Source organism: Prinia subflava, chromosome 20 (assembly GCF_021018805.1).
Source record: "Prinia subflava isolate CZ2003 ecotype Zambia chromosome 20, Cam_Psub_1.2, whole genome shotgun sequence".
Classification (NCBI taxonomy): Eukaryota; Metazoa; Chordata; class Aves; order Passeriformes; family Cisticolidae; genus Prinia; species Prinia subflava.
In genome coordinates this window covers 7,820,518-7,844,400 of record NC_086266.1, presented here as the reverse complement: position 1 = coordinate 7,844,400, position 23,883 = coordinate 7,820,518, and the positions used below count along the sequence as shown (strand labels likewise).

The 23,883-nt window shown below is 61.1% G+C and overlaps 2 protein-coding genes and 1 long non-coding RNA gene across 13 annotated transcripts in view; 1 reads left to right on the top strand and 2 right to left on the bottom strand.

Annotated features, from left to right (window-relative positions):
• Positions 1-14,389, bottom strand: part of LOC134560510 (Krueppel-like factor 5) — a 28,329-nt gene extending 13,940 nt beyond the window's left edge. Inside the window, exons 1-3 of one of the 5 annotated variants that reach the window (XM_063416587.1) lie at positions 14,115-14,389; positions 13,500-13,539; positions 12,930-12,973 (exon numbers count right to left, since the gene is read on the bottom strand). In XM_063416587.1, the coding sequence (XP_063272657.1) occupies positions 12,930-12,973; positions 13,500-13,539; positions 14,115-14,138 (108 nt within the window). In that variant the 5' untranslated portion in view covers positions 14,139-14,389. Of the gene's footprint in view, positions 1-10,933; positions 11,668-12,861; positions 12,883-12,929; positions 12,974-13,499; positions 13,540-14,114 lie in introns of those variants that run through there. The other 4 variants (XM_063416589.1, XM_063416588.1, XM_063416585.1 and 1 more) reach the window with 4 other exon arrangements.
• Positions 77-10,776, top strand: LOC134560514 (uncharacterized). 2 transcript variants are annotated; one of them, XR_010082749.1, is made up of 4 exons: positions 77-3,376; positions 3,551-6,254; positions 6,349-6,525; positions 6,692-10,776. It is a non-coding gene; the product is annotated as an uncharacterized LOC134560514 (long non-coding RNA). The 2 variants fall into 2 exon arrangements; XR_010082748.1 differs by having other exon boundaries at positions 176-6,254.
• A 4,431-nt stretch (positions 14,390-18,820) lies between the features above and the next one.
• On the bottom strand, positions 18,821-23,883 carry KLF8 (KLF transcription factor 8). 6 transcript variants are annotated; one of them, XM_063416595.1, is made up of 6 exons: positions 20,958-21,148; positions 20,700-20,873; positions 20,327-20,522; positions 19,629-19,755; positions 19,390-19,523; positions 18,821-19,206 (listed from the first exon to the last, which is right to left on the bottom strand). In XM_063416595.1, the coding sequence occupies exons 1-6, from the start codon at positions 21,033-21,035 to the stop codon at positions 19,025-19,027; spliced, it is 891 nt and encodes a 296-aa protein (XP_063272665.1). In that variant the 5' UTR covers positions 21,036-21,148; the 3' UTR covers positions 18,821-19,024. The 6 variants fall into 6 exon arrangements, with proteins under 6 accessions (XP_063272665.1, XP_063272662.1, XP_063272663.1 ...); XM_063416592.1 differs by lacking the exon at positions 20,958-21,148 and adding an exon at positions 23,794-23,883 and having other exon boundaries at positions 20,327-20,873; XM_063416593.1 differs by lacking the exon at positions 20,958-21,148 and adding an exon at positions 21,715-21,839 and having other exon boundaries at positions 20,327-20,873.

Below are 23,883 nucleotides of genomic sequence, written 5' to 3'. Positions count from 1 at the left end.
AGGCAGGGCTGGGTTAGTGGGGTGTCCTCCCCAGCTTGCTCACCCCAAAGACCCCCCCAAATTCCCCTGCCAAGGAGGGCAGCACCCCCCAGAGCCTCCCACAGCCTCCCAGAGCCCTCCCAGGGCCCTCCCAGGGCCTCCAGGTGTCCCCCCTGGCAATGGTGTCTCCTCCCACGCCATGACATGGAAGCAGCTGGTGGTTGCCCACCATGGCTGGAGCCTGTCCAAGGAGGAACGAGGGAAGCCTCTTTGGACAGAAGAGACAAATGGGAAGTACAGAGCTCTCCCGAGGACACTGAGGCACGGCACCTCAAATCCCTTTCTCATCCCCACACGGAGGACAAGGTGCTCACAGATGTCCTGCACCTCTCCCTTCTCCTGCCTCTCCCAGATTCACTCAGAGGGCTGAGGGCTCCTCCCAGATCCCTCAGACCCAGATCCTTTCTCCAAGGTCAGTGTTCCAAACAGGCCACTGTCCTCCAGCACCAAGAAGAGATCTGGGATTCCTCCAAATCTCAAATCAGTATTTACCAGCCTCCTGTGGGCTCATTCTCAGTCCACATCCTTCTCCTTCTCACTTCCAGGAGAACTTCAGATCCCATAGCTGGAGACCCCATATCCTCTGCCTGTCCCCCACCCATGGGACAGCAATGACCTGGAATGCTCAGCCCATCCCTTCCTCCCTGCCCGCCAGCCACAGGCAGGGAATGAACCATTTCCTGCCTCTTTTGGGGAAGGATTGAACTTATCCCACAAATGGGGTGCTCAGCTCATCCCAACGAGGTGTGAGCTGAGGGGGAAAGGCCTCAGCGCCTTGCAGATGAAGAGCCACCAGGTTTTTAGAGGGATCACAGGCCCAGTTTCCCCCACAGGCACTGGCCAGGCCATCCCTGGAGGCCGGGATGAGGGCAGGGGGCACCACACAACATTGCACGGCCGCAGGCTGCAGCAGCCACCACGGAGCCATGGATCAGCAGCTCAGGGAAAAGGGGAAACACCAACAAACCCTCTGGGAGTCCAGAGGGACTGGGATCATCCACAGAATCCCACAATGGTTTGAGTTGGAATGGACACCAAAGCTCATCCCATCCCACTGTCCCAGGCTGCTCCAAGCCCTGTCCAACCTGGCCTAGGGCACTCCCAGGGATCCAGGGGCAGCCACCGCTGCTCTGGGCACCTGTGCCAGGGCCTGCCCAGCCTCACAGCCAGGAATTCCTTCCCAATGTCCCACCTAAACCCACTCTCTTTGATTTGCAGCCATCTGTACATGTCCAGGAAGGGAATGCCAGCAAGAAACTCCTCTCGCACTGCCAAAACAGTGAACTCCAGACGGATTTTTCCCCCAAAGTCACCCAAGTTTGATCCTGGAGAAGCATCTCCCCAACTTGGCAGAGAAAGAAAATCAAAATAAAAATGAAGGGACGGCACAAACCAGCACTTTGTCCACTCCAGTAAGGCCACTGCTCACCAGTTTGTGTCACTGGACCAGCAGTGTTACACTCAGCACACCCAAACTTGGTGACCCAAATTCCCTGGAGGATGGGATAACCTCAGGACCAGCCCCTGGGAGAGCTGGAGGATGTGAAGCCCCCAGCCCCAGTAAAAGCAGTGGCAGATGAAGAAAGCAACGCCATCCCACGTCTCCAGAGTGGATTTTCCAGGATTTTCCAGTGGTTCATAGGGGTGGACATGGGCCCCTCCACTGCTGCCAGTTCCCACAAATCCTGCAGGAGCCGGGGGTTTATCCCTGGATCAGATGTCCCAGGCTGGGGGAGCCGTTATCAGCACAGAGATCGATTCAAGCAGAGTCCAACACAAACATTTCTTGGCAGGCCCCAGAGAAACCCGGATTAACCACGAGCACGGGGAGCTGGGCTGAGACGTGGCTGTCCCTTGATTAAACACCTCCTAATCTGCAGGTGATAAATGACAAACGGCCCCAGGAACATCAGGTGTTGTCACCACCGGGCAGAGCCAGGGGACCAGGAGGGAAATCAGTGTTTGCTAAACAGGCAGCAGCTCTGAGGGTGGCACAGGGAGGGGCTGGGGGACAGCAGGGCTGTTTCACCTGCCCTGGGCTCACTCCTGCCTGGCCACAGCTCCCAGCCCATCTCCCAGCCAGGAGATTCCTTCTCGGCTGATCCCGGGCTCCTGCTCACACCCAGCCCCAGTGTGGTGCTGGCACTGCTGCAAAGAGCTCTGGGGACAGGGGGCAAGAAAATGTCACCTGTGTCCCTGCTGGGCAGCCAAGAGCATCCAGCCCTGGGGCCTGACATCAGAGGGATGTGCAACTGCTGAAATAAATCCAGAGGAGGCCATGGAGCTCCAAGGGCTGGAGCCAGGCTGGGAGAACTGGGGGTGCTCACCTGGAGAGGAGAATGCTCCAGGGAGAGCTCAGAGCCCCTGCAGGGCCTAAAGGGGCTCCAGGAGAGCTGCAGAGGGACTGGGGACAAGGGATGGAGGGACAGGACACAGGGAATGGCTCCCACTGCCAGAGGGCAGGGCTGGATGGGAGATTGGGCAGGAATTGTTCCCTGTGAGGGTGGGCAGGCCCTGGCACAGGGTGCCCAGAGCAGCTGTGGCTGCCCCTGGATCCCTGGCAGTGCCCAAGGCCAGGCTGGACAGGGCTTGGAGCAGTCTGGGACAGTGGGAGGTGTCGGGTTTGGGTGATCTCTGATGTCCCCCCCAACACAAACACTCCATGAGTCGATGATCCTCTGACGTGGGGGTTCAGGGAATGGGGGAACAGCAGGACCTGGCTCCAGCGGGAAGGGGGGGCCTGTCCTGGGCACGAGGGACCCCGGGAGCGCAGGTGTGGCACAACGGTCGTGCCACAACCCAGCCTGGGCTCTTTCTCCTCCGTGCACCTGCACGAAACTCCAGCCTCCAAGGGAATCAGCAAACAATGGGCAGGATAATCATCAATCAACCCCCCTGGCACGGCCCCGGCAGTGCCCCGCTGCAGGCTCACTTTATAAATAGCCTGTATTTATATCCAGATTTGGTTCAATATCAGCATTTATTGTCTCCTGGTTAAATATTGACCTGGGTAAATATTTGTTCCTCTGATGATTTGGGTTTGATACCGACCTGGATCGACGTTATTTTCTGTTTGTTCCTCAAGTCTCCTGGAACTCTCTGTAAAACGGGATTAGCAAAGAAAGCCCCGGGACTCTTCCTTTCAAGTGCCTAACTTCTTTGGCTGCTGTAAACAACAAAGCTGTGTCCCAGACTGAATCCAAGCTCCCGTGGGAATGTGCTGGGCCCGGGAAGGCCCTGGATGTGCTCCCCTGCTCGGTCCCACAGGAGCAGCTCCAGGGTGAGGGGCTGCCCTCGAAGCACCCATGGATTATTTGGGTTGGAAAACACCTCTAAGGTGATCAAGTCCAAGGTTTACATCATCCACTTCAGACATTTCCCCTTTTCCTGCCTCGGCTCCCTGCCAGAAAAAGGATGTGAGACCCCACCCTGCCCAAACCTGGGGGTTCAGAGCAACTCCAGGATGAGGTGCTGCCCCCAAATCATTGATGGAATTTCATTCTTTCCCCAGGTTTGTGTCCATGGATGGCCTAGGAGACGGGGAGTTATCCCAGTGCTCTTTCCTGCCTGTGTGTTGGAACTCCCTGAGCAGTTAATGACTTCCCAGGAACCAGGGAAGCTGCGATCTCCATCCAGCCCCACTCCCAGACTTGCTGGCTGTGTTTGCAATTCCTTCCCTCCAGCAGCTGATAAAGGCTCCCTCAAAGGCAATCCAGCTCAGGTATTTATCACCGGGGTCATGCCACAATCCCAAAGGCCAAGGGAGCCAGGGAAAACACCCTCATCCAACTCCAAGGTCAAGGGGCTGGAAGAGGAGATGCTGGGAACAGCCAGGCTCCAGCAGCAAGCAGAAACCTTTCCAAAAATAAAGCCATAAATGGATTGAAAAATAACAAAATCTTGGACACAGAGCCTGGAGTGGGAAGGGAATGACACAGGAGCACAGCCAGAGGTGAGGGAGGAGGGGTCCCATGCTGACTTTGGGGTTGATCCACAGTTTGGGGGTAGATCCCACTTCTGCAGAACCCAGCCCTGGATGGAGCTGGAAGGAAGGTGGGAATCAGGCATGGCCTCTCCCCTCTCCCATTGCTCCACCCGGTGTGAGGACAACTCTCAAAGTGTGGGAAGGGAGGACATGAGGATTTAAGGGAGCTGGACCTTCACAGCTTTCAGGATATTCCCATTTCACAATTTCTGAGCTGCTCCTGCCCAGCAAAGGCTGAGCTGGAGCCCCTGAAAGGGAATTGAGGTTTTCCACCAAAGCTCCTGGAAGTTGATCTGGGCTGATTCCTGGTGTGAGCTGCTACAGCCCCTTGGATGGTTTTTTGGAAAAAATGAAATTATTTAATGTCATTTCAATTCCTGGAAGATCCAGAGGCTTGGAGCTGCTCCAGCATCAGCCAAAAGCATGGCAGAACTCAAGGAACCCTGGGTTTAACAGGCACAAATCAGTGCTGGATTTGGAATTAGGAGCAGGGGGCCCCTGCAGCTCCACTGCTCCTTCTGGACTCAGCTCCATCCCAGAACTGCCTCTCCCTGACTCTTGGATGTCACAATCCCCAGGATTCCCTGGACAAATTTACCCCTCTGTTCCTGGCCCCAGGATGCTGCGATTGTCTTTGAGCCTTCCAGTTCCCCCAGTTACACATCCCTGCCCCAAGTCTTGAACGTGCTGTGGGAGAGGCTTTGGAGCTCCCAGGGATCCTCCCCAGTGGTGGGATTCACTCTGCCTCCCTCAATCCCCCTGGCAGCTCACACTCCTCTCCAAGGCACATTCCCAAGGGGCTGACAATGGAATGAGTCACTGGCTGCTTGCTGGGGCTTGTGGAGCCCTCCTGGCATCCAGAGCCCATCAAAGAGGCCACAATTCCTTTTCTTCCCAGGAAAACCAGCAGGGCAGACCCCAAGCAAGGTCAGGTTTCACCTGCAGACAGCAAATCCCCCCATCCCGGCAGCCCCAACTTCCTCCAGTTGGGGAAATAAAAGCAGTTGGGAAAATAAAACAAAACAAACCCCGAGGCGGCTGGGAGAGTTGGGTTGGGCCAACTCTTCTTCCAAGCCTGAACATTCCCAGGCCAGGAAGGTCCTGCCAAAACAGGGATGGAGGGGGACACTGGAGCAGGTCCACTCCTGCCACAAGTCCTGTCCTGAGTATTTAATGGAATTATGGAATGGTTTGGGTTGAAAGGACCTCAACCATCACCTCGTTCCCCATCCTGCCATAAGCAAGCACCTCTGTGCTCCTGGTGTGGTCCTGGAAGCAGAAATCTGGAGTTTCCTTCAGATCCAGGGCCTTCCACCCCAACCCTCTCTTTCCACCTTTTCCCTGTGTATAAAGGAGTCCCCAGTTCCTGTTAATTAAGGGAGGCTGATTATGGCACAGGCCAATAACAGCTCCCAGGAGAGGGCTCCGAGCCCTGGGGAAGCTCCAGCGGGAGCATTTGGGAGCCTGGGCATTGCCAGCCCTGGGAAACACAAGGACTGGGACACTCCTGGGATCCCCGAGGGGATGGCAAACCCCAAAATAATGGGTTTGGGTTCCTCCCATGCCACAGAACCACAAAAGCCCCAAATATTGGAAGCTGGCCAGAACGAAAGGTTCAGAAATGTTTTGGATGAGCAGCTGGGGAGATGCCCTGATTTTCCCAACAAATTTGGGGCTTTTCCACAGTTCAGAGAAAATCAAACCTGTGCATTGTGAAGAATTTTAATATACCCAGCCATTCCTGGGTTTAGCTCCCTGAAAAGCAGAAAAAATGATGATTTTATAGAGACAACATTACAATGTTTGGGGTAAATAAATACACAAAAAAAACCCCATGGTTAGATGGGCTGGAGAGCATCCACATCCCCTGGCCTCTCCAGGATGGGTTCAGATCCACGAGATAAGTTACCTCAGGTGTGAGGGATCTGATAAGGGATAATAGCCTGGGTTTTGGGATAAACCTGGGATAGTCTTCAGAGCAGCTATACTGGGATTAATTCCATGCCATTCCCTTCTCCTACTTGCACTGAAAATCCTACAAAGAGCGAGGTCCTGAAACGCATTTTAATACTTGCAACTCCTGCTCTGGGTGGGAACTTGAAGGTCCCTCCCCATCACGCTGAGAAAACAATAAATTTCCAAGAATTCTCGCAGCATTTCTGAACTCAATGAAAGATTCTTTGTTTGAGTTTCAAGCCGAGCTTCAACGGGGCTGAAGCTCTTTGATGCGGTAAACAGCCCATGGGGGTTTTTTTGGAGGGTTTTCATGCTAGCTCAAGTTCTGAGAACATCTGAATTGTAAACACGAGTTCTCCAATCCCCAGAGCCCGGCGGGACCCGGTGACTGCGGGAATTCGCCAATGGAGCACGGGGAAAGCAAACACTGTAATCAAGCTCACAAGACGCTCGTAAGTGCGATTATTTGCAGTGGATGGGTTGGATAAAAGAACTCAGTGGAGCAGGGAAGGAGAACAAAACAGCGCCGGGAGGTGACCGAACAGGTTTGAGAGGGGGAAAACTCCCGGGCGGTGATGCAGGGGGCAGAAATGCATTCCCCAAAGCCCGGGGAGCGAGTTCGGGTGACGGGGTTTGCTGCTCGGGAGGAGCGGCAGAGGAAAATCCGCGGCGCTCGCAGCTCCCCGCTCGCTCCCTCCTTTCCTTTTGCAGGTTTCCAAAAAGGAAACAACACCCACCAGGCGCCTCTCCAGCCGAGGGCAGGTCGCAGGGAGGAGGACGAGCACGGCGCACTCGGAATCCTCGTCCCCTTGCCTCGCCAAACTTCCCCGGGCAGAACAATCAGCCTTTGTCCCGCCGGGACAAAGCCGCGCAGCTCCGCGGCTCAAAGTTCGGCCGAGCAACTCCGTGCGGCTCTTCCATCCTGCTCCTCCTTCCGTCCTGCTCCTCACGCCCTCCTGCACCCACCCGGGGAACTCGGCGGGGTTCTGGGCACCCAGATAAATAAAACAACGAATATTGTGGGTGAACCCCCGCGTGTGCCGGGTTTTGGCTCACTGGTTTTACCCAGAGCTTCCTGCAGGCTCCGGAGCTGCTCTGCCGTGGGACCAAGCCCTGGCACACGGCTGGGGTGGGGACTCTCCTAAGGGTCTTCCTTAGAAGACGGATAAATGGGATCCCTCCTGGGGATCTGCCCCAATTCACTGTGGCCCTGCAGACACCTGCCTGCAGGCACAAAGCACATCAGACTTGCAAATCCACGGGCTGGTCCCGAAAACATTGGGATCAGCTGATCCCAAAGCAAAACAGAGGAAGGATCCCTCCCTCTGGAGATCCCTCGTGCAAGGCTCCACCAGCTCCCAAACCCATCCTCATGCCAGAGGGATCAGGTGTTTCCTTCTTGTCAAGGTTTAACTTCCCATCTCTTCCACCCCATCCCTGGAGCCTGCCCGGACTGCCAGCACCCTTTGGAAATGGATTTTGCACACTTCCGTGGAATTTCTGAACCCTTTTCCAAAGCCAGGAGGATCCCCAAGGGAGAAGATTCTCCTCAAGCATCTCATTCCAGTTCCAGAGCAAAATTCCAAAGTGGCCATCTCCCCCTTCCCTGAAGAAAAGCCAAATTTATTCCCTTCCTGCAGCTCCTTAGATCCCAAGGAAATGAATCATCCCCTGGGAGCTGTGCTGGGCACTCCAACATCTCTCCTAAAAAATAAAGGAGCTTTATTCATGGAAGGCAGGACTCTCCTGGCACTGACCAGGATCCATCTCCCTGGTTCCAGCTGGGCTGTGCAAGGCACTGGAGCAGGAAAAGCCATCCCTGCTCGATGGGCAGCCACCCTCAAGCCACCACAGCCACGTTCATGACAAGGATGTGGCAAAGGAGCTGCAGGATGTGGCACAGGGACAGGGCAGGATTGAAACAGCTCCTGAAAGCTGGAGCATTCCTCAAAATGCTGGATCCAGGCTCTCATGTGATCCAGAGGCAAAATCCCTGCCAAGATAAAGTCAGAGGAGCACCATAGCACTTCCACCCTGTTCCACAGTTCCTCCACACTGCTGGACGCGTCTGGGAAGTGCTGTTCCCAGCACTGAGGAGACGAAGTGCCAGGAAAAGCTCTGGGAACACTTTCCTGATCCCATCTGATGTGTCCAAGCACCTCCCAGATGCTGGAGATGTTTTATTCCTCCTGAGCCCCCACCCCAGCCCAGAGGGAGCCAAGGACAGGGTGGGGAAGTTCCTGTGGGACAGGAACTGGGATCAGGGGACACAAAGTGAGCTCTTTGCTGCTGTTCCTCAGCCTACAGCCAAGGAAAATCCCTTTCCACACTCATCAGGATCTTCCTTGTTTCCCACCACAGGCTCAGCCCCACTGGGGGCTCACCAGCCCCACCACAACTGCACTGGGGCCTGGCACAGGCAGGAAGGGGTTAAACCGAGGGACAGGCTGGGGGTTTGTCCTTCTCTCTCTTCCCAGCAGCTCCTGCCCTCTCTCAGCAGCCCCGGAGCCTCCAACATCGGAATTCCCAGCATGGGCCACAGAGACAGGATCGCCTTCCCAAATGCTCAAGGACAGTGCTGGCAGAGCCACCTCCCCACAGCTGCAGGGAAGCCTGGAGGAGCCAATTCCCGCCCTGTCCTCCCAGGCCCTGGGTGATCCCGGCATGTTTCTCCAGCCTCAGGTGCCCAGGAATGCTGTGGCAACCAGGTGGGAGCAAGGATAAAATACCCCAGGCCCCTCACTCATCCAGGGGACCTGACAGCCACACAGAGGGATCAGCTCCTCCTCTCCTGAAATGTTCCCTGGACGTGCCATACTTTATTATTATCATTTTTATATTAGTATGATTGTTATTATTATTCCCTCCAGCGTCAGCTGCTGGAGATTTAAAGAAGAAAATGCTTTTTCTGGCTGATCTGACTCAAATCGGGAAGGAAAAGTCCTTTCCTCCCATGAACCCTTTTCCCTCCTCTTTTCTCAGGATTTTTTTTGTTTTGTTTTGTTTTTTTGGTTGGAAAAGCCAAGGCAAGGGAAAAACTGATTGGAAATTCCACAAAGGATCTGTTTCCACCTGAGTCAAATCCAATAAAATTTTTGACAGCAAAGAGCTCCCACCTGAAAAGCAATTTTAGGAGGATATATGGCAATGGGACTTTGAAAGCACAGCGATCATTTGCTCCTGCCTCTTCCCAAGCTCGGGCAGGCAGAGCAGAGGGAATTGCCCCGAGCTGGACCTGAAAGGTCCCAGCCTTTGGCACCAGCCTTGTCAAACTGATAAAAACCCTCTGGAGCAAAGGCTTCCCAGCCCTGCAGCCTTCCAGTTCTTCCACCCTCCAGCCACGGCTCCCACAGCCTCTGGAATCCGCCAGGAGAAAGGAGCCAGGGCATGGAAAACTCCTCCCCGGGGGCTGTGGGGTCCAGCCCGGGGCTCTTGGGGTGTCCCAGCCACAGCCCTGAGCCCTGGGTGGGTTTGGGGATCCACGGGATCCCCACTGCCCAGAGAGGGACAAGGAGGGACAGTGGCCAAGGGGTGACACCTCCAAGGCCCCCCTCAGCTGCCACCACCCCAGAGCAAAGTGGGATCAAACTGGGAGGACAAAGCGCCTTTCCCTTGGAAGAGCAGCAGGGACGGGGTGGGGGTGAAGGTGGCTCCAGCCATGGGTGTCCCCATGAGGGGACAAGAGTGGCTCAGGGCCAGCCATGGCCATGCTCCCCAGTGGCCATGGCCACACTGCCTCATCCCACCTGGCTGGAAAAGGGAAAAAGGCCAAGCTCACCCTCCCTCAGCCCTTTCAGGGGAAGGTTGGGAGGGAGGTGACAGCTTTTCCCCCGGGGACAGGCCCCGGAGATAATCCCAGCCTTCCAAGAGCCCCTGCCCGGCTCTGACCCACGCGATCCCCAAACCCCGCACGGAGGAGCGGGAACCCACAGGAGACCGAGAAATGGCTCCCGTGTTTGACCCCACGAACACTGCTGACAGCCCCTGTGGGTCCTGGAAATCCTGCAGGAAACCCAGAGATGGAGACACGGCCTTCCCCTCCCTGAGGGACAGAGCCCCAAAATGGCCCTGGGAACGTGGGTGACACGGGCCAAGAGAAGGGGCAGTGGGCACACAGCCCCGGCCGTGGGCACACAGCTCAGCCCCTGGCTGGTGCCAGCCGTGCCGGGATCCCCCCCGGGGGATTCCCGAGGAGCAGCAGCCGGGATCGGGGTCCCTGCGTGTCCCCGGCGCCGGGCCCGGGGCGTTCCCGCCCGCACTAAAATGGCGCTGGGCCGTGGGGCTCGGCGTTAATCATTACCAAGGGCACCCCGGCCCCACGGAGCGGGGAAAGGGGAGCCCCGGGCTCCAGCCCGGGCCGGGCCTGCCTCACCCGCCTGCCCGCCGGGAAGGGCGGCCGGAGGCTCTGAGGGTGGGACACGGAGCCTCGGAGCCTCGTCCCCCCGGCGGGGGTAGGCCTGCAGGGGCATCCCAAAGCCACTTATGCAGGTCTTTACCTAGAGGCAATGCTGCCAGGGGATCGCAAGAAGCATTCCTAACCCACCGCGGCAGTGGAAAAATACAGAGAATTAAAGAAAAAGGAAAATAAGGTCCCGTTTCCCGTCCGGCACGCACAGGCACAGCCGTTCGAACCCCAAAACCTTTCCCAGTGGCAGAGCCCCTGGGCACGCCCTGGCCTGCCGGTCCAGGGGAGGCGGATTGAACCCTGGAGTGCGAGCAGAGCCCACACGGAGGGCGGCGAGGTTTGAGGGCAGGCAGGAGGCAAAAAATTCCCAAACCAAAATCCCAAACGAAACCCAACACGCCCAGAAGCAAACCCAGCGGAGGGGGGAAGCGGGAGCCCACCAAGCCACGGACGGGGAAAACACAAAACAGAATCGAGCCCGGACCCGGAGCTTTTCGGGAGGCTCCGCACACCAGAGCGGGCGGGAGCGGCCCCGTCCCGGCGCTTACCTGCGCCAGGTCCGGAGGGTTCTCCAGGGGCCGGGAGGGGCCTTTGATGTCCTCGAAGACCGCGCTGTCCTCGTGGGGGTCCCCGGACATGCTGACGGGTTTGAGCGGGGCCAGCACCGCCGCGTCCACCAGCCCGCCGCTCATCCCCCCGCGGGGACGGGCCCGGCCCGCAAAACGGGGAAAAAGGGGGGAAAAGGGGGGGAACGAGGAAGGGGAAGGCAAAAAAAAACCCCTGAGGCGAGCCGGAGCGAGGTGCGCTGCTGGGAGGCCGGGTCGGAAGGCTTTACCTGGCCGCGGGAAGGCTTTACCTGGCCCGGAGGAGAACACGCCTGGAAGCGGCGCGGGGGTGTGGAGCCAATCAGGCTCCCGGCGCCGGCCCCGCCGGGACACCCGCGCATAAAAGGGCGAGAGGGGGCCGGAGCTCCGCAGGGAGCTCGGGGAGCTGCAGCACCCCGGGATTCAATCCCAAACCCAAGCCGGGAGCTCTGTTACCGGGTGTGTTCTGACAGGGAGCTCGGGAAGCTCCCACACCGCGGGGTTCAATCCCAACCCCGAGCAGGTGGCCGGGAGCTCTGTCAGTGGCTGTGGTCCCTCAATGTGCTTGGGAAGCTCCAGCACCCCAGGATTTGATCCCCAAGCCCAGGCTCTGCCACCAGTCATGATCCCACACAGAGCTCAGGAAGCTCTGGCATGCCAGGAATTGTTCCCCAATCCCAAACTCAAGCTCCATCACCAGCCCATGTTCCAACAGAGTGCTCAGGAAACTCCAGCACCCCAGGATTTAACCCTAATCCCAACTCTGAGCAGGTGGCCGGGAGCTCCATCACCAGCCACGCTCCCACACAGAGCTCAGGAAGATCCCACACCCCAGGATTTGATCCCAAATCCCAGCCCCAAGCTCTGTCACCAGCCGTGCTCCCACAGGAGCCCAGGAAGTTCCAGCACTCCAGGATTCAATCCCAGTCCCAAATCCTGACCTCTTCCAGGAGCCTCCACGGTGCCCAGGCAGCTCCAGCACCGCCAGGATGGAGGGGTCAGTCCCCAGCCCTGGGGCCTGGAACACCCCCCAGCTGCGCCACTGACCCCAGACTGAGTCCCCTGCACTGAAACAAGGGGGATATTCCATTTTTTACAGGCATGGGTACTTTTCAATGAGAAAATGCCATTTTCCATAAATTGATCAATTTTGCACCAAAACTAATTTTGAGAGGAGGGTCCTGTTTGTTCACAGTTCTCATTCCCAGGGATAAAAAGGGAAGGATCAAAAACAAAAGGCACAAACCCTGAAGGAAAAGAAAAGCAACAGTTGGAAAAACACAGGCAGGCAGGAGGACACAGGGTTCATATGGAGACACCAGGCAACTGTGTTTGAGTTTCACTTTTGGAAAGGAAGAACTGTACAGATGCAGAGATATAGGGGAATAAAAATCACCCTTCTGACACAGAACTAAAAAAACAAAAGCCATTCTGCCCCAGATAATCCGGCCCTGACTGTCCTAATCCGGCTCCTCCCCAAGGACGAGTCTGGATCTTCCCCCTCTCTGTGTTCACAATCCCAAACCAGCCCCAGATTCCCCAGTTCCCTGTGTGTCTCAGGGAGGGTCCCACATGGGCAGGGATGCTGCTGTCACCACCCTGGGGACATCCCAGCAGCTCCAGGGGACTACAGAGTAGGGGAAGGCAGTGGTGGGGCCAAGGCTGCTCTCCCCCCCGGCCAAAGGGAAAGCAGCCCCAGTGCTGCCAGGGAAGGGGAACATGGGATTCCTGCCACTCCAGGGCCTTCACATGAGACCTGTGACTGCTCAAAGCAGGAGTCACAGCAGAGGTTTGGTGTCACAGCTGCCACCCACACCAGGGACCCAGAACATCAGCTGGGGTGGCTGAGCATCCCAGAGAGTGGAGCCTGTTGAGCCCTTGGGAGAGCAAACCTGGGAACAGCTCAGGCCTTGCAGGATTTTATTTTCCAGGGAAGCTGTGCTGCTGCTGGAGCACTCACCAGGGCTCCCAGGTGATGCAGGGACAGGGGATGTGTCACCAACCCTGCAGGAGGGAAGTTTATAATTAGGGTGGTGAGGTTGCCCAGAGCAATTGTGGCTGCCCTATCCCTGGAAATGTTCAAGGCCAGGTTGGATGAGGCTTGGAGCAGCCTGGGACAGTGGAAGGTGTCCCTGCCATGGCAGAGGCTGGGACTGGATGGACTTTGAGGTCCTTTCAACCCAAACCATTCCATGATTCCATGATTCCATGATAAATTACAAAAGCCAAAAGAGCTCCCTTTCTCTCCCATCTGCATCTGGTGAATCCCATTCCTGCTGCAGGGCTCACACCAGGCTGCTCCTGCCCAGCAGGGAACAGTCCATGATTTCCCAAGGCAGAGCTGCCTCTCCTTGCAGGGAAGGGCCAAATCCAGGCAATGCCCTTATCTCCCCCGGGAGAACGGCCTTGAGCCCATCTCTGCACCGGCACTTTGCCCCGGGGGCCCCGCCGGTCCCGTTGTGTCCCCACGTGCCACCCACGATGGCACAGAGATAAGGGCAGCTCCCTGTGACCCGGCCACCCTCCTCACCTTCCTCACGTTTTCCTCTCATTCCACGCAGAATTCCCTTCTGAAAAGCCGACACAGAGAGGCTGAAGAGGGTTTGGGAAGTGAGAGCCTGTGCAGGGGGAGATGGAGGGACCGCAGGGAGCTGAAAGGGGGTCCCAGCCAGGGGCTGGGGCTGCTGGGGATCTCTGGGGGAGAACTGGGGAGCCAGTCCCTGGTCCTAGATCCCAGCACACCAGGTCCATGGGAATGGTGAGGAAGGACAGCCAGGTCCTCCTCTCATGAGGGAGCAGGAGGCAGGTGAAGCCCCGAATTACAGAGAATTGAGCTAAGAAAGGCACCAAATTTTGAGGAAACCTGGATCAGGTTGGGAAGCAAACCTCAGCTCCCACTCCCCAGATCACCCCCGCACAGCCAGAGGCACCCCCAGCATCCCCATCCACCCTCACACCTCACCCTGGGCTGGCTCCCCAAGGGACCCCCAAGAGCCCCCACTCAGGGTCCCCCTCCGGAGGTGGGGGCTGGGGAAGGGGTCAGGCCCTGCCTGGGGGTCTCTGGCCCTGCTTTCCTCCTGCAGCAGCTCTTCCCCTCCCTGCTGCCACCCCAGACCCACCCAGCCTCCCCGACCGGAGCACCCACCTCTCTCGGGACCGTGGTGGACATCCCGCTCCGGCTCTGCCTCCCTGGGCCGAGGCCACCCCGGGTGTGGCCCGAGAGCTCCCGCTTGTGCCGGGGTCCCTCTGGGCAGGGGGACACCGCTCGCCTGTCCCACGCCCGGCACACAAAGGTCTGCAGAGCTGCCGGAGCAGCTCCGCGCCTGCCCCGCTCCCCCACCGAAACCCAAAACCACCTATTTCTGTCTTTCCCTTTCTCCTCCTCGGGAGGTTTCCAGCCATCAAATGCTTCCCGGGAGCCCTTCAAAGGAAAAGCGGCCGCCCCAGCCCATCCACTTGCTAAACCAGTCTGAGCAGTGCCGGGCGGGCGGGCGGGAGAGGCCCCGGCAGCCCCGGCAGGGACAGTGACAAGGAAGCGTCCGTGTGAGCCCAGAGCCAGGGCACCGCCACCTCGCTGCCCGGCCCGGGGACACGGGGGTGCCCTCGGCCAGCAGGACCCCCGGCAGGCTGCAGAACCCCTCCCAGTCCCTGCCCGTTCAGCGGGGAAGCGGTTTGGGGATTGCTAAACTCTTGTCCCAGCCACGGAAAAGTGCAGGCAGGTGATGGGCAAAGAGCCCCGAGGAGCTGGGGAAGCCCCCGGTATCCCCAGTCGGGCGATGGGGGAGCGCTGGGAGCATCACAGCCCCCGGCAGGGAGATGGAGCAGCTCCTGCAGGCAGTCCTGGGAGAGGAGGAGGGAGGGGAGGAAGCAGAAGGGCCTGAGGCTGAGTTTCCAGGACAAAGGCAGGGTGAGAGGAAGGGGATGGTATGTATCGGCTTTTTTCTCCCCAAAACCCAGCCTTGGACCTTTGCCAAGCGTGGAAAACAACCAGGAGGGTTTTCTGTGCTTCCACCAAGCACAACCCCAGGCACTGGAGAATTCCGAGGGGATGTGGAGCTGGATTGTCCCCATTGCCACAAGGTCTGGCAGCAGCACAATCCCACACAGGCTCTGAAGAACTCCCAGGGGTGAGGATCTGGATGTGCCCCTCGTGCCACGGGATCTGGCAGCCACCACGGGGCTTTGCTGAGGCTCAGGGACCACCTGTCCCCAGAGCAGGTGTGGCACCGCCCTCCCTGGGGCTCACCTTGCCCTTGGCACAAGCTGCAGGACAGTCCCAGGGATGGGGCAGGTCCAAGGTGAGCGCCAGGGGGGTCAACGGCTGTGGAAATGGCTGAGAGAGCTCCAGCCCAGGGCAGAGCTGGAGGCCCCGGGCTGAGTTTAAATGGGCCCAGGGATGTGAATGGAGTCTCAAGTGGGGCTGCTCAAAGCTATTAAAGGCCCTCAGGGCTTCACCCAGGAGAGGGGGCTGGGAAAAAGCACAGCCTGGATCCCCTGGGACGATGATTCCAGCCCCTGGGGAGGGGTTGGCACCTGCTGCCTGTGTGGCAGGACCTCGGCATCTCCTCCAGCCACAGGGTGATGCCCACACATCGATGTCCCTTTGGGCATCTCACCCAGGACCCGGTGTGACCCCCAAACCTCTGCAGCTCCTCCCGGGACCTGGGGGCCGTGCCCCTATTCCCACTGCCCAACCAGCCTGTGCCAGCAGTCCCAGCCAGGGGAGTCGGAGCGGGAGAAGCTGCGGCCGCGGTCCGAGCAGCGGAAGGGTTCGATGCCCGTGTGCTTGCGGAACTTGCAGCTGCAGCCTTCCCACGGGCGTTTTTAGGGCTTCTCACTGTGGCAGGGGAGCACCGGGGGATGAGTGCTCAGGGAAACTCCCGAAGGACGGGAATCCCTCGGCTCCTCCTCCAGCCCTGGCGCAGCGCGGGCCGCTGGCGCCACCGGGTGCCCGAGCGCTGCCACCGGGGCCCGGCCGCGTTTCGGTGCGAGCAGCACCCACGGGGACCCGCCCCAGCAGCCCCCGCCACTGCCGGGGGTCCCAGCCACACACACGGACCCCGCGGCGCTGGCGGTGGTCAGGAGGGGGGCAGGGCCACCCCATAACCCAGCTGGGGAATGAAGGGCAGGAGGGGCCCCCGAGCACGGCTTTGCCTACCAGCACCCCCAAAAGGGCGCGCACAGAGCCCACGTGTCCCGAAGCACCACCCCGAACCTTAACACAGGCTGACAGCACCCCCAAAGAGCGCCCTGTCCCCTAAAGGGCACCTCCCAAGAGCTCCCCCGTGCCCCCAGAGGAAACCCCCCAACCCTGACACACACTGCCAGCACCCTGTGCCCCGCAAGGGACCCTCAGGCTCTGTCTGGGCGTGCCAGCAACGCCCATGACACCCCTGAGGGTGCGCGCAGGTACGTGCAGGAGAGCTCCGGGGGTCCCGAGGGGGTCCCGAGGGGGTCCCGAGGGGGTCCCGAGGGGGTCCCGAGGGGGTCCCGAGGGTCACTGCCGGGGTGACGAGGAGCTGCTTTGAGCAGGGGTCACATGGCGGACTCACGCCGGGTACCCCAGGCGCCCCCGGGCCCCAGCGCGGGCCCGCTGGGGTCGGGGGTCCCGCTTGTCCCCCGCTTATCCCCCGCTTGTCCCCCGGTTGTGCCCCGGTCCCGCGGGTGGGGCCGTGCCCGGTACCTCCCGCGGGGGCTGGGACGGGCCCTTTAAGAAGCTCCACCCTCGGCCGAGCCCGGGTGGTGCCGCGGGGCCCTTCAAAAGGTGACAGAATTCCCAAATCCTCCAAAAGTTGTTTTCTTTTTTTTTCACTTCTGTAAGGAGTATTTGTATATTTTCTTTGAAATTGTTCTCTCTGGAATAGGCCATCTTTCATGCAAAATCCCCAAAAAGCTTCAACTGAAGAATTTAGATTTTTTTTTCCTTAGTACTCCTTGGAGTCCTGCATCTGGGTTGTTCATCAGGATGATGAAGAGAACTGGGATCAGGCTGGGAGCCTGTGGAACCCCAGTAATGACAGGTGCCAGGCTGGTGTCACCCCGCTCTGTCATCCTCTGTGCCCAACCCATGAGCCAGTTGCTCCATCCCATGGTGTGTTTATCCAGCTGTGGCCTGGACATTTTGTCCAGAAGGAAACAGAGAGAGACACGATCAACAGCTTTCCTGAATTCCAAAAAGATTCCATCTCCTGGCTTTCCTTGATCAACCAGGTGGGACACCCTGTTGTAGAAGAAAATCGGGTTGGACAAGCAGGACTTTCCCCTCATGGAGCTGTGACCAATTACTGTGTCGTCCTCCAGGCGTTTTCCAACACTTCCCAGAATAATCTTTTCCATGATTTTACTGGGCACTGAAATGAGACTGACAGGCCTGTGGGTTCCAGGGTCCTCCTTGCCCTTCTGGAAAATCAGGACAACAGCCCCCAGTTTCCAGCCAGGTGGAAGTGCATTCCCAGGACCATCCAAAATCATCAATAGAGGTTTTGCGATGGCATCATCAGAGAATCCTCTAAGCAACTCTTGGAGGATTCTCAGATGAATCCCACCAGGTCCCACAGGGATTTGGAGGGACCCAGCTGGAGCAGCAGATCCTGCACAAGTTCAGGGGGTTGATCATTCCTGCAGCCCTGCTCGTCCAGCTCAGGCCATTGGGACGCCCTTGGTCCATCCTCTGGCCACAGAACGCCTTGAACAGCTCTGCCTTGTCCCTGTGCCCTTTGGGAGGTGACATCCCCACCCTGATCAGGCCGATCCATGGTATTTCTCCAGTGCCTCTTGCCATGAATAGAACTGACCAAACGTTCCCCACTGGCAGCTCTCCAGCCACCCTGCCCCAGGCCTGCAGCTGGCTGGGCTGGCTGTGGCCAGGGCAGGTCCCAGCCCCTCACGTGTGCCCAACCAGGCTCCCCTCAGCTTGTCCCAGGGACAAGCTCTGCCCACGGCACACCCTGCCTGGTGGATGGGAAGCTGAGGAAAAGCACTTTCCCAAGCAGCTGGAGTTGTTTTCAGGGGCACAGGTCCCTGAAGTGCCCCCTAGCGCCTCCTCACACCAGTGCCCCCATCCCCACAGAGCCAGGGCAAAGGCACCAGCTCAGAGGGAGCCTGGGAAGCGCCTCCTCCCAACCAGCCCCCGCAGGGACTGCCCTGAGCAAGGGCCGTGTCATGGTCCCGTGACCCTTCCCACCACCACCAGCTCAAATCCTGACACCCTCCCAGCAACCAGGGGGCTTGGCTGGGGGGATGGAAGAAACACTCCACAAAAACCATTATTAAAAAGCAAAGCATGTGGCCACAGCCGCTGGTTTAACTTAGAAACACCTCAAGTGGCCCAGAGTCTTCCAAAAAACCCGAGAGCTGCTGGCCCTCGTCCCCCCCACCCTGTCCCACCCCCTTGTAGAATTCCATAAAATAAAAGTTCCATGTCCCACAAAGTTTCCCTTTGTGTGGTGGTGATGGTCTTGTTTGTGGGTCACTGTTGGGTTGTGTTTCCCCCCTTCTTGATTCCATTTTCGTCCTGGCTCTCTGTGCCCCCAGCACTTCCCATGAAGCCCAGCACCAGCACATGCTGAGGGACACACAGAGAGAGAGCTGATGTCCCTTCTCCTGCTGGGACAGTCTGGGGATGGAGAGCTCCTCCATGGGGGCCCATCACTCCTTGCCACGGCTCCCAGATTTTGGCCCCGGCCACTGGGAGGGGCAGGGGACAGGGAGCACACGAGGGGCAACAGGAGGGTCCTGCCTGAGGAGGAGGCTGAAGAGCCTGAGGCAGCTAATGGGTGAATTCCAGGTGACGAGTCAAGGAGCCTCCAGGCGAGCTCAAACCCAGGAACAAAAACAACCGGGGACAAGAGAGAAGAGGCAGCAGTCCAGAATCCATTGTTTGCCGTCCCGTGCCGGCGGGGCTCCTGCAGGCGGGGCTCCCGCAGCGGGCTCGGCTCGGCCCCGGCGCTCCCGCAGTCCCCGCCCAGCCCCGCAGGAGCCGCGGGGTGTGGATGGAGGGAGGGAGGGAGGCGCTGCCGGCCCCAGCGCGGCTCGGCGCGGCGCGGCGGGCACCGCTCACATCATGACGTGCCGCCGGCGGTGCAGGGCCAGGTGGTCGGAGCGGGAGAAGCTGCGGTCGCAGTCCGAGCAGCGGAAGGGTTTGATGCCCGTGTGCTTGCGGAAGTGCCGGGTGAGCTCGTCCGAGCGGGCGAACTTCCAGGTGCAGCCTTCCCACGTGCATTTGTAGGGCTTCTCGCCTGCGCCAGGGGAGCACCGAGGGGTCAGCGCTGCAACAGTGAGCCCCCAAACCCCCCCCAGAAATTCCAAATGGGGAATCCCTCGGCACCCCCACTCAGCACTCCCAAAGGGCCGCCCCTTTGCCCAGGGACACAGCAGCATCACTCCCCTAGCCCACAGGGAATCCAGGGACATCCATCTACCTGTGTGTATCCTCCGGTGGGCTTTGAGGTGGGAGCTTTTGGTGTAGACCTTATTGCAGCCCTCGAAGTCACACTGGTGGATGCGCCGCTTCTTCAGATCCGGGGAATCGGCTCTGGGCCCCCGCGCCGCCGGCCTGCCGGGAGCACGGAGAGCTGGAGCCACGGCCCCGCAGCCCCGGGGGCCCACGGGGCCTTCAGGGGGATAAAGGGTGGGGAGGCACGAGCAGGAGGAGACTCACTCTCTCTGGAGCTCCTGGAAAGGCGCTGGGCCGCTCTCGGGGGCGCTGTCCTCGCTGTCGCTGTTCATGTCCATGGGGTACACGGAGCCAGGGTCCATTTTCACTGGAGGGGTCCGGGAAAGGAAAGCTTCAGGGCACGAAGAGGCAAGGGTTGAGCACAGAACAGAGACAGCCCCCGCTTCAGCCTTCCCCCTGCTCCAGCAGTGCTCCAAGCACCGCCCGTCCCTCCAGAGAATCAAATCCAACTGGGCACACGGAGAACCCCCAAAGGGAGGAAACAACTAGGGGGCCACTTTTGTCTGCCTGCTTCTGCCCAGAGCACAGCAGACCCAGGTCCCTCATCTTGGACAAGGTGGGAAGCTGGGAATGTCCCGGGAAAGGGGATTGTGGGGGGCAAAGGGAGCAGCTGAGCTGAAACCAGAGCTGCTGGCAGCAGGCAGCCAGTGGGAAGGGCAGGGCAGGCTGCCAGCAGCAGGATGGGTGGAGGACAGGCAGTGCCATGCCCTGTGTGTCCCTGCCCTCCCCATGTCCCCTGGGGGGCACAGGCTGGGGGCTGAGGGGCTTTGTATGAAAGTGGCACATGGCGGTGGTAGGGACACTCCACAGTGCAAAACGAGATCTCCCTCAAGGGCGCCCCTCCACGAGGCAGGACAGACACCCTCCACCCCCCAGATCCCAGGTTCCCCCGGCGCCCTTACCAGACCCAGCATTCTTGCCGTCCCCCCCGATGAGGGGCACAGTGATGGCGGTGACGCCGTCCGTGGGCACGGTGGTGTAGACGACGGGGAGGGACTGCACCACCACGGGGATGGTCTGCAGGTTGCCCATCTTGCTGGGCAGGTTGACGGAGGGGATGGTGTGGATGACGTGGAGGATCTGCTGCCCGCTGCTGCCCTGCGTGGAGGCCAGGATGGAGCCGGGTGAGAGGACAGCCGGGATGGCCGAGGTGGAGCTGAGACCGGAGGGCGGGATGGACACGGTGCTGGGAGCGGGAAGCGGGGGAGCCACCAGCATGGGGGAAGACTGGACCGAGGTGGGGGGTGGTGGCGGCGGGGCCGAGGCCGGAGCCACCTTGGATTTATTGAGGGAGAGATCGACGGGCTCGGCCTGGGGCTGGCTGCAGTCGCTGGCCAGCAGCTCCTCGGGGGGCTCCGTCTTGATGTCGGCCAGCAGCACCGGGGGGTCGAGGGGGCCCTCAGCCAGCAGCGCCGACGAGCTCATGGCGGGCGTCGCCTTCCCCTGGCCCTGCAAGAGACCCGCAGTCCGTGAGGAGCCAGGGAAACTGAGGCACGGGGCGGGGAAGAAGGGTTTTTTTTAACGGGCTCTCACCAACCAACCGACCGGGGCGGCGCCTCGGGGCGGCTCCGGCGGGACGTGGGGCCACCCGGGGGTCGCCGGGCCGGGCATGGCGGGGCCCGCCCGTGCCCTGAGGCGGGGCCGGGCCCGCCCGTCCCTCACGGACCCGCCCGGCCCCTCCCGGCGGCCGCGGCGAGCACCGAGGGCGGGAACCGCAGGCCCCGCCCCCCCGCGCGCGCCTTTGTGCCGGGCCGGCCCCGCCCCCCGCGGTCGAGGCGGGGCGAGGGCGTGTCCCGCGCGCGGGGCGGTGGCGGCCCCGCCCCGCTCCTTCCCCCCGCGCCTTAAAGGGGCCGCGCCCCCCCCGGCCCGCGCCCCCCCGCCGGGGTCACTCACGCACTGACCCGCGGGGCTCCCACGCGTGTCCGCCGTGCCCGCAGCTCCCCCCCGCCGCCCGCAGAACCATTTCCCGGACCGCGGCGGCCGAGGTGCGAAGGGCCCCGCGGCTCCACCTGGGCTCGGCCGCGGGTGGAGCTTCTTAAAGGGCCCGGCCCGGCCCCCGCGGGTGGCACCGGGCACGGCCCCACCCGCGGCGTGGCCAGCGCTGCGCCCCCGCGGGACCGCGACACAACCGAGAGACAAGCGGGACCCCCAACCCCACCGCACCCCGCGCTGCGTCCCGGGGCACGCGTGGGGGCACCCGACGCGGGGGACCCCTGCCCAAACGAGCTCCTCGTCACCCCCAGCACTGCCCCGCGCCCCCCCGGCGCTGCCCCGGGCCCCCCGCACGTACCTGCCCACGCAGGGACCGTCCCCGCCCGCGGAGCCCCCACGCACCGGCCTCGCGCGGCGGCCCCGCCCCGCCACACCCAGCGCCGCGCCCCGCGCACACGGCCCGGCCCCGCCCGGGAGGGCGGCGGCTACAGCGCACCCCCGGCACGGGCACCGAGCCCACGGCACGGGCACCGAACCCTCACCGGCACCGGCATCGAGCCCACGGCAACGGCACCGAACCCTCCACCGGCACCGGCACTGGCACCGAACCCCCTCCGGCACCGAGCCCTCAGCACCGGCACCGAGCTCACGGCACAGGCACCGAACCCTCCCCGGCACGGGCACCGAGCCGCCCCGGCACCGGCACGGAGCCCCCCGCTCACACACGAAGCCCCGAATTCACCGCCCCCATAAAACCGGATCCCCCCAAAGTGAGTGTGTCACGGCAGGGATCCCCCGCGAACCCCGCACAGAGCCAGGGAACCCCCAAACACAGCTCCCCTCGTATCACCATGGGCTCCCCCTCAGATGCAGCCGGGAGACTCCCTAAACACACCCCAAAAAGAGCCAGAGACATCCCCCCCTCCCCAGAACCCACCTGCTCACCTGGGGACCCCCCAAAACACAGAGCCCCCTCCAAACACACTTTACACCCCCAAACAGAGACAGAGACCCCCCCCCAGGACCCACATATTGAGGGGATGCCCCCCCAACACACACACTCAGCCAGGGACCCCCACCAAACACCCCATAACCAGCCAGGGAACCCCAAAACACTCCCCTCACACACTCACAAGTTACCAGCACCCCCAAAACACCTCCACACTCAGGTAGGGACGCCCATAGCCACCCCCAATCCAGGGACCCCAAAACACCCCCCAACAAGGAGAGACACCCCTCAAACATTCCGCACTCAGTCAGGCCCCCCCCCAACACATCCCCATGTCCTCAAAGCACCTCCTCCAGCCAGACCCCCCAAAACACAGCAGGGGACAGCCCCAGATAGACACCCAACTGCCCCCGCACCTGGGGACCTCGATGTCCCCCCAGAGCCCCCCAGGACCAGCCCCTCACACCCCGGGGGTCCCCACAAACATGGGGGGGTGGGGGTGTGTGCAAGAGGGATGCCCCATCCTCCCCTGGGGGACCCTCTCCTACCCAAATTTGGGGGTCCCTTGCACCCCAAAGCCCCGCCGGGGTAGGGGGTGCGAGATGGGGCAGTGAGAGAGCAGGGGGGGCTCGCTGCTCCCTAAATTCGACCATTGCTGACCCTTCCCGCCCGCATGGGTGAACTGAATTCCTCCGTCCTCAGCACCCCAAACCGAGCCAGGCGTGAGGGGTGGGGACTCGGGGGCCCCTCCTCAAACGCACATATCTGGGGGTGCTGTGCACCCCTGCCAACGCTTTGTGTTCCCCAAACCCCAGCAATAATTAGTGCCCCCCGTTTTTAGCCCTAAACAGCTTAAGGAGGGATTTCGGCTGACCTTGGGCAGAGAAGGGGAACGGGGGGAGAGTGGGAAAATCTCTTCCACAGCCCCCGCTCCCCGCTTTGTCCCCTGCGTGTCCCCACCCCCTTCCCCCGCTGCGTGTCCCCCACCCGTGGGCGTGGGGGGTCACACCCCGCTGCCGCCGCCACACCCCCCCGTGGAATTTCCTCCGCTCTCCACCCTCCGCCGGCGGCCACTCGGGATACGGCGGGGGGACACGGAGGGAACACGGAGAGGGGATTGTCCGGGGGTGAGGGCACGGTGGGGGTTCGAGCCCAAAGGGGTCTGGCCCTTTAAGAGCAAAGGGCGTGGGAGGGGGGAGGGAAGGGCGGGGCCGCCGCCCGGTGTGACCTCCCAGCCGCGGGGGGGCGCCCTCCCCGGAAGCGCGCGCGGCGCATGGGGGGGGGCGCACCCCACGCGCGACCCCCGCGTGAGGGGGCGAGGGGGGAGGGGAGGCCTGAGGGGGCGCGGGGTGGGCGGGACCCTCCCCCTCCATCCCTCCCCTCCCTGCCCCCCTCTCCCCTCCCCCCGCGCCGGACCCCGCGCTCCCATCCCCCCCCAGCCCCCTCAGACCCCCCCGCGGGCCCCCCCGCGCCCCCAGCCCCACGCACCGTCCCCCGCGCCTCCTCCGAGCGCATCCCCGGCCGCCGCCGCCGCCGCCGCTGCCCCCGGGGCGGTGCCGGGTGGGGCGGGGTGGGGCC

What these genes read in the sequence shown, in the direction of transcription:
- KLF8 (XM_063416590.1), bottom strand. Translation starts at nt 21,035, where the DNA reads ATGCCCGGCCCGGCGACCCCCGGGTGGCCCCACGTCCCGCCGGAGCCG. An exon ending in CCGCCCCGGTCGGTTGGTTG is followed by an intron (nt 20,874 to 20,957) that starts GTGAGAGCCCGT and finishes GGTCTCTTGCAG; the next exon opens with GGCCAGGGGAAGGCGACGCC. An exon ending in CCACCGGAGGATACACACAG is followed by an intron (nt 19,207 to 19,389) that starts GTAGATGGATGT and finishes CCCCTGGCGCAG; the next exon opens with GCGAGAAGCCCTACAAATGC.